Consider the following 13,627-nt stretch of genomic DNA (forward strand, 5'->3'; position numbering starts at 1 on the left):
TCCACATGACTGAAAGACATCTGAGCAGCCTGGAGACAGGGAATGCAGTATGGCAGTGCACAGGTCAGGCCAGAGGTGAAGGTGGGGTGAGGAGGCGTCAGAGGGCATGCAGGACCGGTGCATTTAGAACACTTCTCTCTCTGGCTTCTGGTCCCTTTACCAAATACTTAAAGTCAGTGCTCTTTCCCATGTTGGTGACATGGCCAACACGTCTAAGCCTTAACTTGGCAGAAACACACAGACTCTCCAGGGAGCAAGACAGAAGGCTGCAATCCTGCTAGTTACTGGCAGTAGAGAGAAAGGTTCTACCCATGAAGGACAGAGAGAAGCTCACCAGGTTGGATCTGAGCTCAACACACACAGCCTCCACGAACATCCATGCTCAGAGGGCGGAGGGCTAGCTGGAGGCTCCCTGCGGCTCGCTTTCACCACACAGGCTGTGATTGGGTCCCAGGGAGACCAAGGGCTGGGCCACTACCAGGTTCTTCTCGGGAAGAGCCCAGTAGTCAACCCTGACCTGCTGGCCCCAAGGCAGGGTGCCAGTGACAGAGTACAAACATGCACGCTCGGGGACAGGACATGGGCATGGGCAGCAACAACAACTGGGCATGCTGCCAAGCTGGAGCAGCCACCAGAGAGTAAGGTGTGCCGACACCCTCACGAACAGCACGGGGAAGGTGCAGGAGAGCACACGTGTGCTGGGCTGGTGCCTAGGAAGATGCCAGACCTGCAGCTGCCCCAGCACACCACTGCCATTCAGGCCCTGATGGTGCACGGGACACGTCACACCCAGAGTGGGTCTCACAGCCCAGAGGTCCTGAGTGGCTAAGGACCCAGGTCAAACCACGCCTACTCAGGGCTCCCACTGTGTCTGGGAAAGGCTACTGGCTGTGTAGCAAACCATCTCTGGGGAGTTACAGGGGCTAATTCACTGACCTGTCTAGGACAGCAATCCTGGAGTGATTTGTCAGACACCGCAGGGCTCCTGACAGATCTGATCTGTTTAAAAGTTCACATCCAGCGTAGAGGGTGTGACTACTGCACTTCAGATGAGAAAGCTGTCGCCTCCTTCCCGTGACGCCTGCGATCCCTTATCAAGTGACATTCCAGAGCACCCTGTCTCTGGGTCACAGGCCACTCCTGAAAGTTGTGTTTCGGGGCTAGGGCCCAGGGCTTGAATTAGACATGGCAGGAAGGAACCCTGGGCCCAGAGTGGTGCCACCATGGCAGCTTGTTGATGAACTGCCAAGCATGCCAGGCTGGGGTGGGGACCATGGGCATTTTCCTCTCTGGGGACAGAGTGGAAACCCTGAGCAGTTACCCAAGAAGCCAGACGCTGATGAGCTCACATCGGCTCTCCAAGCCCGGCGGGCAGCCTCCCATCCTGTCGCAAACAGCTGGCCTTGACTGAGCAGAGCCAGGAGGGGAGGGGCCCTTCTGCCAAGATGCCAAAGCTGGCTTTCTTTTCAAAACCGTAGACCCCAGTGATTTCTGGGGAGAAACGCATTCAAATCCATTATCAAAACAACGACACCTGAATGTTGCCACCTGATCTGGCGCTTCAGCCTTCACGTCTTGGGACACAGTTTCCAACTGTGAACCCAGTTCCCAACTCAGTGCACCCGTGGCCAGATACTTCTGGACCAGATTTGTCCTCACCCACAGCCAGCCTGTCAGGAGCACAGCCACAGCAGGGCGTCCTGTGCCTCAGGGTGACAAGGAGGATCTTACTGCAAGGGGCCAAGGAATCTGCATCCCTCAGGCCACCTGCCACAGCTCTGTACTGTGGTAGGTTGCCTGGGAGGCTGAATCTAAATTGTGGGCTGTTGACTAGCAGAGCCCAAAGCTAGGTGCACAGGGGCCTCATCTACATACCTTAGATGGGCAAGAATTTTGCCTGTGGCCAGACACTCACTCACAGGCCAAGGCCAGGAGCTGAGGAAAGGGAGGTGGGGGTATGACAAGAGTCCAAGCCCAAGGAGGGCCTGCTGGAAGCCTCCCTGCCCGCCACCCTCGGGTTCAGTCTGGCATGGGGTATTCTTCACCCACCTCCTAAATAAGAAGCTACCCACTGGGCATCCAGAGGCACAACAGAGCCCTATCAGCGCTGGCTGGGATCTCCAGTCACCTCTTCACTGCCCCTCCCTGCCAGACACTGAAGCCTGCCAGGGCGTCCCCATGTCCCCTTCCTGCATCCTCCAGCCAGGTGGCTATGGGGTCCCTGCTTCAACCAGCCAAGAGCAGGCTCCTTGCAACAGGTGTTCCAAGTGATGCAAACCTCGCCCTCTGTCCTCCTTCAGCGGCAGGACAACATGCACCTTCTCCATCCCCTGCTTAGAGCAGCCTTCTCTGTGACTCTCCCTGGAGAGGGCAGGCTGAGAGGCTGCTTCTCGTCCAACCTCCCCTAATTCCCAGCACACACTCTAGTATGGCACATGGCATGTCTTACAGTGACTGCTGAGCAGGGAGGAAGGTAGGTGGATGGATGGACATACACACACATACAATACATATGCATGTATATACACATGTATGCACACATATACACACATACACAGAAACATATACCCATGCATGCATTTACACATATGGATGCATATAAATATATGCACATGCACACATACATACCTACACATACACGAACACATATACATGCATGTACACAAACACATACATACACAGACATGTATATATTCTCCCCTTTAGATATGCTGCTTATTTTTCTCCACCCCAGCTCATCACAGCACCGGAAACACAGCAGGTCCTAAGGAATTGTGAGATGCATGGCAAAGAGAAATAGTACGTATGATCATAAAAAGGAACTCACAGATCAGAGGTTATCTCTAGGATGACCTAATTAAAACATGCCATTGTACGGGTGGGGAAATGGAGGTTCACAAGAGAACATGACTCAGGAGGGAGCAGAAAACTTCCCATGGAGGGGACGCAGCAGACATGTCCCACAGGAGAAGCAGCCCCAGGGCTCGGCAGCCGGGGATCCTCAGGGCAAGCACCACAGCCCCTGCAGAGTGCTAGGGAAAGTCCCGCGTGGGTGAGCGTTAAGAAAAGGGAGGCAGGCCAGCCTACCAAGAAAAAATAAGACTGGTTCAGAGGAGCACGAGGAAGGAGGAGCAGGAGGGAGGAAGGGCAGGCCTGCCGGCACAGCTCAGGCGCAGGGGAACAGGCTGGGGCTGGTACTCCCGTCGGCCTTTGTCCTTCAGAGGAGAGTCAAAGGAGGGGACTGCCCAGCCCACTGCCCCTGGGACATTCCAAACTCAGGGGCCTGTGTGGTGCTGGGGGCATCTCCTCAGCTGCTACAGCTGACATGATCCTGCCAGGGAAATACCCCGGGCCACACCAGGAACATTCGGTGATGGAGTGTGACCATGCACCTCTGAGCAGTGTCAGCATGGAAGTGAGACAGGCAGGAACAGAAAAGTTTTCTGGGTGGAACAGAAAAGTCACCAGTGTCCAGAGTAAGGTGGCTGGCCCTTCCTCCAGCACCACTTGGTTTAACCTGCTGCTCTGGCCACCCAACGGTACCGGGCAAGACAGCAGACACATGCTTCTCCCACAGACATTTTGGGGTTCTGCATACCTTCACCAACCCCATCAGGCCAGGTCCTCACCAAGCGCCAGGGCTTCCAAGGAAGTGACAACACCATTTATGGGACCCTGCTACCTGGAGGACAGCTCAATCCTTTGCGTTCACCATGTTATGGCATCTGCCCAGCAGCTCTGGCACTACGACTATGCCCACTATGCAGGGGAGAAAAGGGCATAGAGAGGACAAGTGATTTGCCCAAGGCCACACAGCACAAGGGGAGAGGCAGGAACCAAACCTCCCTGTATGGACCAGCCCTGGGCCCTGCACCCAAAGGGCTGAGCCATGGAAGACACAAAAGAAAGGAGATGATTTTTAAAAAAACAGAAGCAGGAACTACACCGATTCCCACCATTCTAAATTCTACATCTGCAAATTCACCCACTTACTAAGATTTATTTATTTGTAACCCCCAAATCAGTACACCTGGCATTTCCATGGTCATTCGCTGACACAGGCAAGCAGCCAAAATTGGGAGCCGCCTGACATGCAAGGTTCAGGGTTTCTGAGGTTGCAGAGGCTTTCTGTTTCAGCTCTCACACTATAAACACGCATCCATCTCCAGACTGTTTTTTCCATCATATGCTTCCTGTTGGCATTTTAGCTGTTTCAAATCGCCCCGAATGCAGTCCAGTGTTTCTGCGTGCAAGAAGGCCATGACGTGCCTCCCAGAGAAAACGCGTCTTTGAGAAGCCTTACTCAGACATGAGTGCTAGTGCTGTTGGTATGAGTTCAATGAATCCCGAGAGCCAAGGTCAGCGTTCATTAACTCAGCATCAGAGAGACTTTATGGGACATCGTAACCCACGAATGATGGGGATGCCTGTGCCACATCGGGCTGCACCCTCCAACTGCCCAGCCTGGCATCTTGCCAGGATGCCATAAGCTGCCCTCCCTCACTGGCTGCTTCCACAGAGAAGCCTGTCACCATGCTCTGGCCCTCACCCCCTTGAATGAGAGCACCTCAGGACTGGCTGCCTGCTCAAGGCATCCCCGTGTGCTCAGCCTGGCAGGGCACCAGACTGCGGGCTGACAGATGCTGGGCGGGCCCACATGGCCATCACAGACAGCTCTCCCTGCCTTGTCCCTGTCACTTGACACTGTGGGGCTGCCCCACCCAACCCAAGTCCAGTCCCTGGAGTCCGCGGTTTCAGGGAAAAGCAATGGTAACAATGGGGCTGCTGCTGCTGCGAGGCTTCCGTGGACCTTAGAGACGAGGCCAGAGCATACCAACACTAGCAATTCAGCTCGTTAGCAGGCATTCAGCATCCCCCAGAAATGACATGAGACCAGGAGAGCCTGATACCCAGACAACCCAGGCAGACAAGTACGGGAGTAACGTGCCCCCTGGAACACAATAACAGTGACTCTGGTGCTAGCCACAGACGTCCCCTTCCGGGAGTCTGCAAATTCAGTGGCCCACAGACAGGCACTGTGGTTTTACTACTTTTAGTTATCTTACATCTGGGTGGTACTAATCTGACCAAGAGTATATTGATCTTCTCTCCCAAATCGGGTCTGATTCTCCATGGATGGCTGAAAATGACTGAAGATCAGCATCTTGGAAGCCTGGGGGAAGCCAAGCCCCTCTTTGAAATCAGCCTCCACCAGCTTCTTTCAGCAAACACCCCCACCCCCACCCTTTCCTCCTTCACAACATGGCTGTGACCCAAATGACCTATTCCGTGGGTGAACAGAGAATAGGTCTGGGTGATATGGACTCACAAAAGCAGAGATCAAAATGAGGCAGCCACAGAATCAGTACACTGGAGCCACAAGCCAACAGAAACAAAGACAGAATATCTACTCCCCAGGGGCTGGGGGCTGCAGAATAGCAGGAAGGTCACCCATGATCACATGCTTGGCCTTCCCTGTAAACAATCAGTAAGGGAGGGAGGGAAGGAGGTGGAAAACGGTCCCTGACAAGGAGCAGACATGACTCCCATTAAGGAAGCCCTGAAAGTCCGATGCACTGGCCACCCACCACCTGTCTGAGCTTTGTCCAAAGCTGGATCCCAAGTCACTGCATCTGGTTCTCATCAAGGCCCTCACACCCACAAAGGTATGAGCTCCGGATCTCAGAAACCCCAGTATCCCCAGCCTCTGAGCAGACTCTAACAACATTTCCAATCTAAAACGTGAGCAGCCACCCCCTCCAGGCCCTTCTCTCCAGTAACTGATAAAGTCATGAGACACACCTTCCCCATCGGCACTCAGGTTCTCATACGAGTCCCAGCGGATCAGCGGGTCAGCCGTATTGAAGTCTACGATCACCCCATGGTTGTTGCACAAATGTTCACAACCTGTGTGGGTGGGTGGGGGTGCACAGGCATTAGTCCTGGCCGAGCCAGCAGCTCCAGTGTCCCCCCGTGATGAGGCAAGGGGCAGCTGTTAGTGCCCCGGAAGCCATGCCCATGGAGCAGCTCTGCCCCAAGTCTGGCACTGACAGCAGCCAGCGTGCCCTCTTCTGAACGAAGCAAACAGCAGTGAGATAGCTGGGTGGCAAGGCAAGGCAGACATGGGTCCTCCAAGCCCAGTGTGCTTGCACAGGTGGACCTGAGGGAAGATGGACGCACAGGCCAGTTTGGGCCAGGCTCTGGGCTCCAGACCCACACTCCCTCTTCCAGTGGTCCTGAGAGGCCAAGGGGTTCCTGGCCCACCAGCCTTGCATTAACCTCTCCAGCCTAAATGGTGGCACCCAGCTCAGAAGTATCATGATTAAAACATAAATTGAAATGTCAAGTGCATGGCTCTCAGTGATGGAATGAACCATTTGCCTTGATGATAAGGGGTGATTTCTCTATCAAGGCATTTTTAGAAAGAGAATCAAAGTATTTGCAGGCTACTGTACCTCTCATCTTGTAAAACATTTGGTTGTTTGTTGAAGGGGGAGGTAATCAACCAGCCAAATCTTCCCAGGGCAGGAGAAACAAGGCTTCAGGGACTCAGCCATGGCCCCAGTGGTTCTGGGCCCTTCCATGGGGTCTTCTCTGTGGTCTCACTGACCTATCTGGGCCCCTTTGTCTCCAACCCCCCAACATACACACTGTCTGGTATCTGACTACTTAAATAAATGTTTTATTGTGAAGATTTCCTAATGTTCGCAAAGGTGGGAGTTGGTACAGTGACCCCAATGTGCCATCGCTGAACATGAAACACATTCTGCTCCCTATTTTGCACTTTACCCACCTTGAATCTTCTCGGGGGTGGCTGAGAACACTAACTCAATCTTCCCATTATCAGGGAAACGGTCATCTGCAAAAGAAATTGTATTTCAACAAATCTGGAAAGCTGAGCTAAAAAATCAGGATGACTTTTGTCCTATTCCCGCAGCCCCCATGGCAGAAAGTCACAGCCCCCCCACCCCCTGGCATCCCCAGAAGTTTCCTTTGCCAGGTAAGCTGTCCATCTCCCCTGAGACTGGTAAGAACTTTGTCAGGAGATCAATTTATGGGAGGGTTCAGGAGGAGAGTGAAGAAAACAAACAGCAAGTTCCACTGTGCCCCCCTCTCCCCCATCCCTGCAGGCGGCACCTCACCTTTGCTGGCGTTGTCCAAATCCTCCTTCCCAAACACGAGCCCATAGCCCTGAACAGCGCCTGTGTGAAACTGCAGGCGAAAAATGACATCGCGGGTGGCCGACCGGTACTTCTTGTGGTAGCACTTCACCTGGATGGGGGGGAAAACCGCCGGCTGCAGGGGTCACTCTGTAGGACACTGGACCCCAACACCCAGGGGACCCCAACAGCAGTGGCAGGCTGCACACAGGCCACGTACTGTTCCTGCTGGCCCCTTGGAGTCCAGACACACAGTCCTGGCCCTTCAGATGGGCAATGACGTGTTCTGCTTTGGAGGACATCTGCAGAATGGCATCCCATGGCCCTTTCCCCCCGAACCTTAACAACCAATCGTGAGGAAGTTTTTCTTTCACCTGAACTCTGTGTTTCACCTGAACGCCCTCTGTGCTCACAGCAACAGCAGCTGGCTGTCACTGCTTGTGATACACTAAATGGTTATTACAGGCTGTGATTGAGAGAGACAAAGGGGAAGACAGGAGAGAAGGAGAGGGAGAGGGAGAGACACAGGGGGGAGACAGAGACAGAGTCAGAGAGATAGGGGAAGGGAGACAGAGAGATGGGAGAGACAGAGGAAAGGAGAGGCAGAGAGACAAAGAAAGGGGGTAGAGGAAGCAGAGACCAGAGTTTGGGGTAGCATAAGATTTAAATTCCTCTGCTGGGTCGTCCAGGTGTCCGGGTGGTCAGCTGAGACCAGAATCACCTGAAGTGGCCTGAACCCAGGCGACACTGCAGCCCCAGAGCTAGGGTGCACTGGGCCCCGGGGTGCAGCTCCAGCCTCAGGGGACATGCGAATATGCAGGGTGGAAGCCCCCTCAGCCCTCAGGGCAGGGGGCATGGGGTGAGCACACAGGGGCCCAGCCTCAGGGGCCTGTGGATGATGGAGCCCAGGGATGACCCATAGGCCTGCAGGAGTGGAACCCCCTCACCCCTATTCCCACTGCAGCAGGCAGGGGCTCCCTTCCAGGGCCCTGGGGCTGGGGCCAGAAGCAGGCTGGGTTCTGCCCTCAACAGACAGAGCCAGGCAGACCAAGCAGGCCCAGTGGGGAGGGGCAGGGGATTTGGGGGTTTTCTGATATAGCCATGCTCACAAAAGAGACGTTTCTTGCAGAAAGGTGCGTTTAAAATACCGGAGCATCACCAAGGTCAACGAGAGTGCAGGTGGACGCTCTGTACCTAACCAGAGACACGATCATGTAAGGAACAGCACAAATCCTGGGCCACAGCCAGCAGGAGGGCTCTGTGGCCCTTTGGGCAGGGCCTGTGGTTTACCTCCCCCTGTCTGCCAGGCAGCAGTCTGACAAACACAGGGGTGAGGGAAGTGTAAACAGGCCATCAGGGGAGGGTTTGGGATCGACAAGCACAGGCAGGGGACACTGGGCAGCTGCGGCAAATGCAGAGTCTAGACTCAGGCCCATAGTTGGGACATATGGACGCAGCCAGCAAGAGTCCAGCAGCAAATGCGTCTCAGCCACAGTGCCCTCCACCTCCACCTGGGGTCTCTGCCTCCTGCCCTTTACGGGCCACCATCCTCCCTGCTCCAGGGGACCCTTGTGCACTAACCATCCCGATGCCAGCAGAGGCTCTGGCACAGACTGCAAGGCTGACCACACACAGGCCCCCATGTTGCCCTGGGCAGGAGGATGGACCCACCGCGCTATCTGCCTTCTTCCTGCTGGCTGGGGCCCTGGAGGCTCCGTCAAAGGGGGATGAGGGTGGAGAAAGGAAAAGAAGCCCAGGTTCCTGCCAGCCTGGCTCTCAGAACTGTAAATATCAAGGACCTGGCTGGGGAAGCTGACACCGGATCACAGCCTGGAGGCCACAGGCAGCCAGGAGGGCTGGGCACAGCAGTTGCTGGACAGACAAGCAGCCTCGGACAGCACCAAGCCCTCGGCCACAGCCTCCTCTCCCACCCTCAGTGCCTGTGGCTGGCTCCCACCCACTGGAGCCCCCAGCCCCACCCACCACCCCCAGGTGCTCCTTAGCTCCCTCCCTGGACCCAGGACACGATCCCAGCCCTCCATATAATGGCAGGGCAGGCAGAGGTGGCCACACCCCAGGCCCAGGGAAGGACAAAACATGAGGATCGTTGTCCCACATCTGCCAGCTCCCTGGCGCCCCAAGGTGTGGGCACCTCCCCAGGCCAAGGGACCAAGTGCTAGATGACTCCCTGAGAAGGATTAAGACTGTCCCAGGCTTAGGATAGAAAGAAACCAACCTGATGCGAACACCCCCACTCCCGGAGGTCTTCCTGGAACTCAGCTGAGACCTGAAGCCTCCCCACACACCTCCCGTTTCACGCGGAACTTCTCTTCCCACTGATGGATTTGGCGGCACCACCTCCCGGTCCAGCCCACCTGACCTCAAGAACAGAGACAGGCAGTCTCCTGAACAGATAGCCTCAGGTGTCTGCTTGCATGGGGTCCTGGCAGCCACCAGCTGCCCACGCTCAGAGCTCCGCCTTGGGGAACTCTGGTAAAGTGCACAGCTGGGGATTATTTGTTATCCACATCAACGGACCTCGTTAGCACATCAACAGACCTTGTTAGCATCGGTGACCAGATAGCAGAATCTTGCTCTTTACACTTAAAGGAGAGAACCATCAGTATTCTGCTTGATGGGAGCACCCCAAATGTCCCCTTTTAAGATACAAAATAATGAACACATTTCTTCAAGATTAGAGTGACTGAGGGCTGTCCTCAGTGCCTTTGGTGTTAGTGAGTTTCTGCAAAACACCAATCCTTTGCCTGCAGAGTTTAGAGTATCTGTATCTGAAACAAGTCAGAGTTGCAGCCTCTCGTTTGAGCTATGGGAGAATAAGAAACAGTAAGGCTGGATCAGATGACATCCATGCATCACGGGCTGTCACCAGGCTCAAGGTGAGGCACATGCGTGTGCAGGCTTACTCACAACTCACCAGGAACTTACAGTCCCACCAGAGACGCTGAGCAGAATGCAGCTTTCTCTGACTGCCCAGTGGATGTTACAATGTCAATCTCATGATCATCTCACAAAGACTAATTCAACACTACATGCTAATACAAGTGTGCATGTGCTCTATTTACACATACGTTACTTAGGCTGTAGCCTCCAGAGAGAGGGTCCTTGCATGTATTGATGAGGAAATATTCAGAACGTTCTCAAATCCCTCCTCCTCTCTGGGTTTATTAGTAGGAATCAAAGGAAGCCAAGGAGACAAAGTTTCTGTTAAGGCTTCAAGAATATAAAGGAATCACAAGGTGCTTGGGTGCTTGAGATTAAAACAATGTAACCATATATTCCCCCTCTCCACCAGAGCTCAATGGTATGGAACAGCTTGTTAATCATAGTCATGGAAGCCCATTAGTTTATAATAGGGTATCCAGGTAACCTTTACGGAAATGGATTAAAATCTAACTAGTGTCCTGAACACACCTATAGTGACCTAATAGCTCCTAGTACAACAGTTTCTGGATGGTGACTCCCCCCTTAGCTTTGTAGTAAATGTATAAAAGGCATGACCCTCCTGTACTCGGGGCTCAGACCTTTGGAGATCACTCTCCTCTGAGCCTGTGGACATAAAATAAACCTTCACCCTCCGAGATCTCTGAGGGCTGCTTGGTTCTTCTGTCAGTGATCCAGTCCAGGTTTTCCGGTTTTCTATAACAATATAACGGTCTCAGAGGAAGGTCTGTGTGCCCTCCTATCCTGGGTCTGATGAAACAACTCAGAAACCTTCGCCCAAACTGTTCTCTCACAGTTGCTTAAAAGCCTGCCTTTGCCCCAGTCTTCCCCAAGGGGACACAATGCACATGGCTGGGGCCTTCATACATAACAGAATTCCGAGTCAAAGTAGTTACTGATCAATCTGGTGTGTAAGGATGGCTGATAGGCTAAGAGGACTGCTTAATCCTTAGGTCTTGTGGCCGTATATTTACTTTAAACTCTCCATCAACAAGACAAAGAGCACCTTGGATCAAGGGGTCAAGGCTTGAGGACACAAGGCCCCAAGGGTCAGAGGTCAGGCACAGATGTCTTCAATTCCTGCTCCCCCAACCATGCCAACCTCTGTCAGCAGCAGCTCCTGCCAGATCCAGCTTCCCCTGAATCATCTGAACTCCCATGTGGCTAACAGAAATAGTAAAAGAAGCAAGACCCTCAACACACCCCCTATAGGAAAAGAGTGTCACCACTTCAACCCACTTTGCTGGTGGCCCTGGTGGCCATCAGATGGCCTCAGAATATGTATCCTCAGAGAATGAGCTACAGCCACACATGAAAAGGATTAAAAACTTTGACCATTAGCCCCTGTTAGTCAAAGTGCCCACACCATGTAGGGCCACGATTTCACTGGGACTGGAGGTGATTTTAGAAGGTCTCAACTGGAATCCATTTCACTTCTCAATCAGCAGTATTGGCTGTGAATGCAAATGACCAGCCTGATGTGCTAAGACCATGGGATTGGGAAAAACTGTTGGTGCAGTGAGAGAAGAAGACACACACACACAGAGGCACAGAACAGTTCAGTGGTGGGCAGGTAATTGGCATAAAGCCCCTGTCCAGGGAGGGAGCCAAGGACGTTCTCATTTCCCTGAATCTGCATGTCCTCTGCAAGAAACAGTAAATGACGTGCTTTTTGTTATGGCTCCTTGTTGAGAAGTTGGGTCACCAGAGCAAGGTCACAAGCTCCATAACCAGGAAGACAAAAAGTAAATGGCCACAGGGTTTGACAAGCTGAGGCAGCAAGATGGGGCGGGCCGGCCAGCCGACAAAGTGTTTACAAGCCTCATGGGGCCCTGGACCCTGGCCAGGCACCCGGAGGCCTGTGCCCACGTGCATTCCTCAGCAGGTTACATAACAACTTGGCTGAGCTCACGAAAGCTCTGCCCTCTGCCCTGACGACAGTGTTTGCGGAACACCCAGGCCCTACCCTTCTGAACGAATGGGTGGGCTGCAGAATCTGACCTTCAGTGAAAGCACGTGGCAAGAATGGGTGGGTCAGTGTGCAGAGGGAAGGCCAGCAAGGCTGGGCGGGCCACATTCAGAAGTCAGGGGGTGGGGGGTCACCTCACCAGGAACAGTGTCACCCACTAGCCCCCAAAGCCAAGGAATGACAACGGGATTCCATCTTCCCAAGACATCTTCCCAACCTGTCAGAGCCAAGACAGCCTGTCTTGCTCTTATGCTGGCCCCTGCTTCCTTTGCTAATGGGTCTCAAGCTGGAGTCCCTCCGGAGTAAAGAGGCATATCTCTCTCTGCACAAGGCTGACAGTCACCAACATCAAAGCACAAGATGCCTTCTGGAAGGATGATGAACAAGGACATCAGACCTGGCTGCCACCTCCCACCTTCCAGAGTGTGGAGGCGTGCTCCACCAACAATAGGCAAAGAGCCTGGCCCAGACCTCTGCAGCAGTCTGCGGTAACCCTGTAAAAGCATCTCACTCCGTAGGATTCTTTCCAAGCCAGGACCATTGCCAAATTCTTGATGAGGAGTGAAAATGTACGAGTACCCTAGCCTTCCCAGGGACAGGCCGTGTAGCCCATCCCCATCTACAGCTCCACTGAAGGCACACCCTCTGAACTCGCAGAGGTGCCCGAACAGCAGGGCAAAGCCATGCTACGAGTCTCCCATGACTGACGTGGATATGGGGAGAGGCTGGAGTGGGGATCTGCTGCTTTCCAGTCTCAGAGACCCAGGAAGGCCAAACTACAGAGGCCAGAGGAAGAGGCTCTCTGGGGTGCTCTTTCACACCAAAGAACCTCCGTAGCATCTGTCTCCTTGTGCCCATCCTAGACACTAGCTTCTGGTGTGGCCGGAAACACGGGGATTTTGAGCTGCTGCACAACGTGGACCCCCAAGATGACCATAGGTATATCAGTGACACGTGGCCCAGCCTGCAGGTTGGCATCCTGAGCCTCTTCTCTGATGCTGGAATACCCCAGCCACCACTACCCCTAGCCCAACCCTCTGTGACTGTGAACACATGAGCTCTCCATGCTGGAGTTACTCCAGGACTGGAGTCTACACTCGGGAGTGGGGTTTGCATGCGATTCCCTTTCACGCTGCACGTGACATATGCTGTGGTGAATGAGGAGACAGTTCATCGTCAAAGGTGCCAGGTGACCAGCAGTACCTGATTTCAATACTAATCTTGTCAGAACAGGTTTATTTAAGGCATATAGGAGTTATGGGCTGGACTGTGTCCCCCAAAATCCATTTGTTAAGTCTAACTCCAAGAACCTCAAAAAGGACTATATTTGGAGATGGGTCTTTAAAGATGTGATCAAGGTAAATAAGGTCATAAGGTGGTCCTGATCCAGTGTGACTGGTGTCCTTTAAAGAGGAGATCAAGACACAGACACACAGAGGGGCGACCACATGAGGACACAGGAGGAGACGCCACCTACACGCCCAGGAGACAGGCCCTAGGAAAACCTGACCTGCTGCGCCGAGACTGCAGAGGTCCA

General features: G+C 53.7%; 1 protein-coding gene across 1 annotated transcript in view; it reads right to left on the bottom strand.

Moving 5' to 3' along the window:
* TNS3 (tensin 3) overlaps positions 1 to 13,627 on the bottom strand; it is a 190,561-nt gene that overhangs the window by 90,097 nt on the left and 86,837 nt on the right. The window contains exons 14-16 of the mRNA XM_073240005.1: positions 7,143 to 7,272; positions 6,794 to 6,859; positions 5,803 to 5,907 (exon numbers count right to left, since the gene is read on the bottom strand). Coding sequence (XP_073096106.1) covers positions 5,803 to 5,907; positions 6,794 to 6,859; positions 7,143 to 7,272 — 301 coding nt within the window. The remainder of the gene's footprint in view (positions 1 to 5,802; positions 5,908 to 6,793; positions 6,860 to 7,142; positions 7,273 to 13,627) is intronic.

Source organism: Manis javanica, chromosome 6 (genome assembly GCF_040802235.1).
Source record: "Manis javanica isolate MJ-LG chromosome 6, MJ_LKY, whole genome shotgun sequence".
NCBI classification, from domain to species: Eukaryota; Metazoa; Chordata; class Mammalia; order Pholidota; family Manidae; genus Manis; species Manis javanica.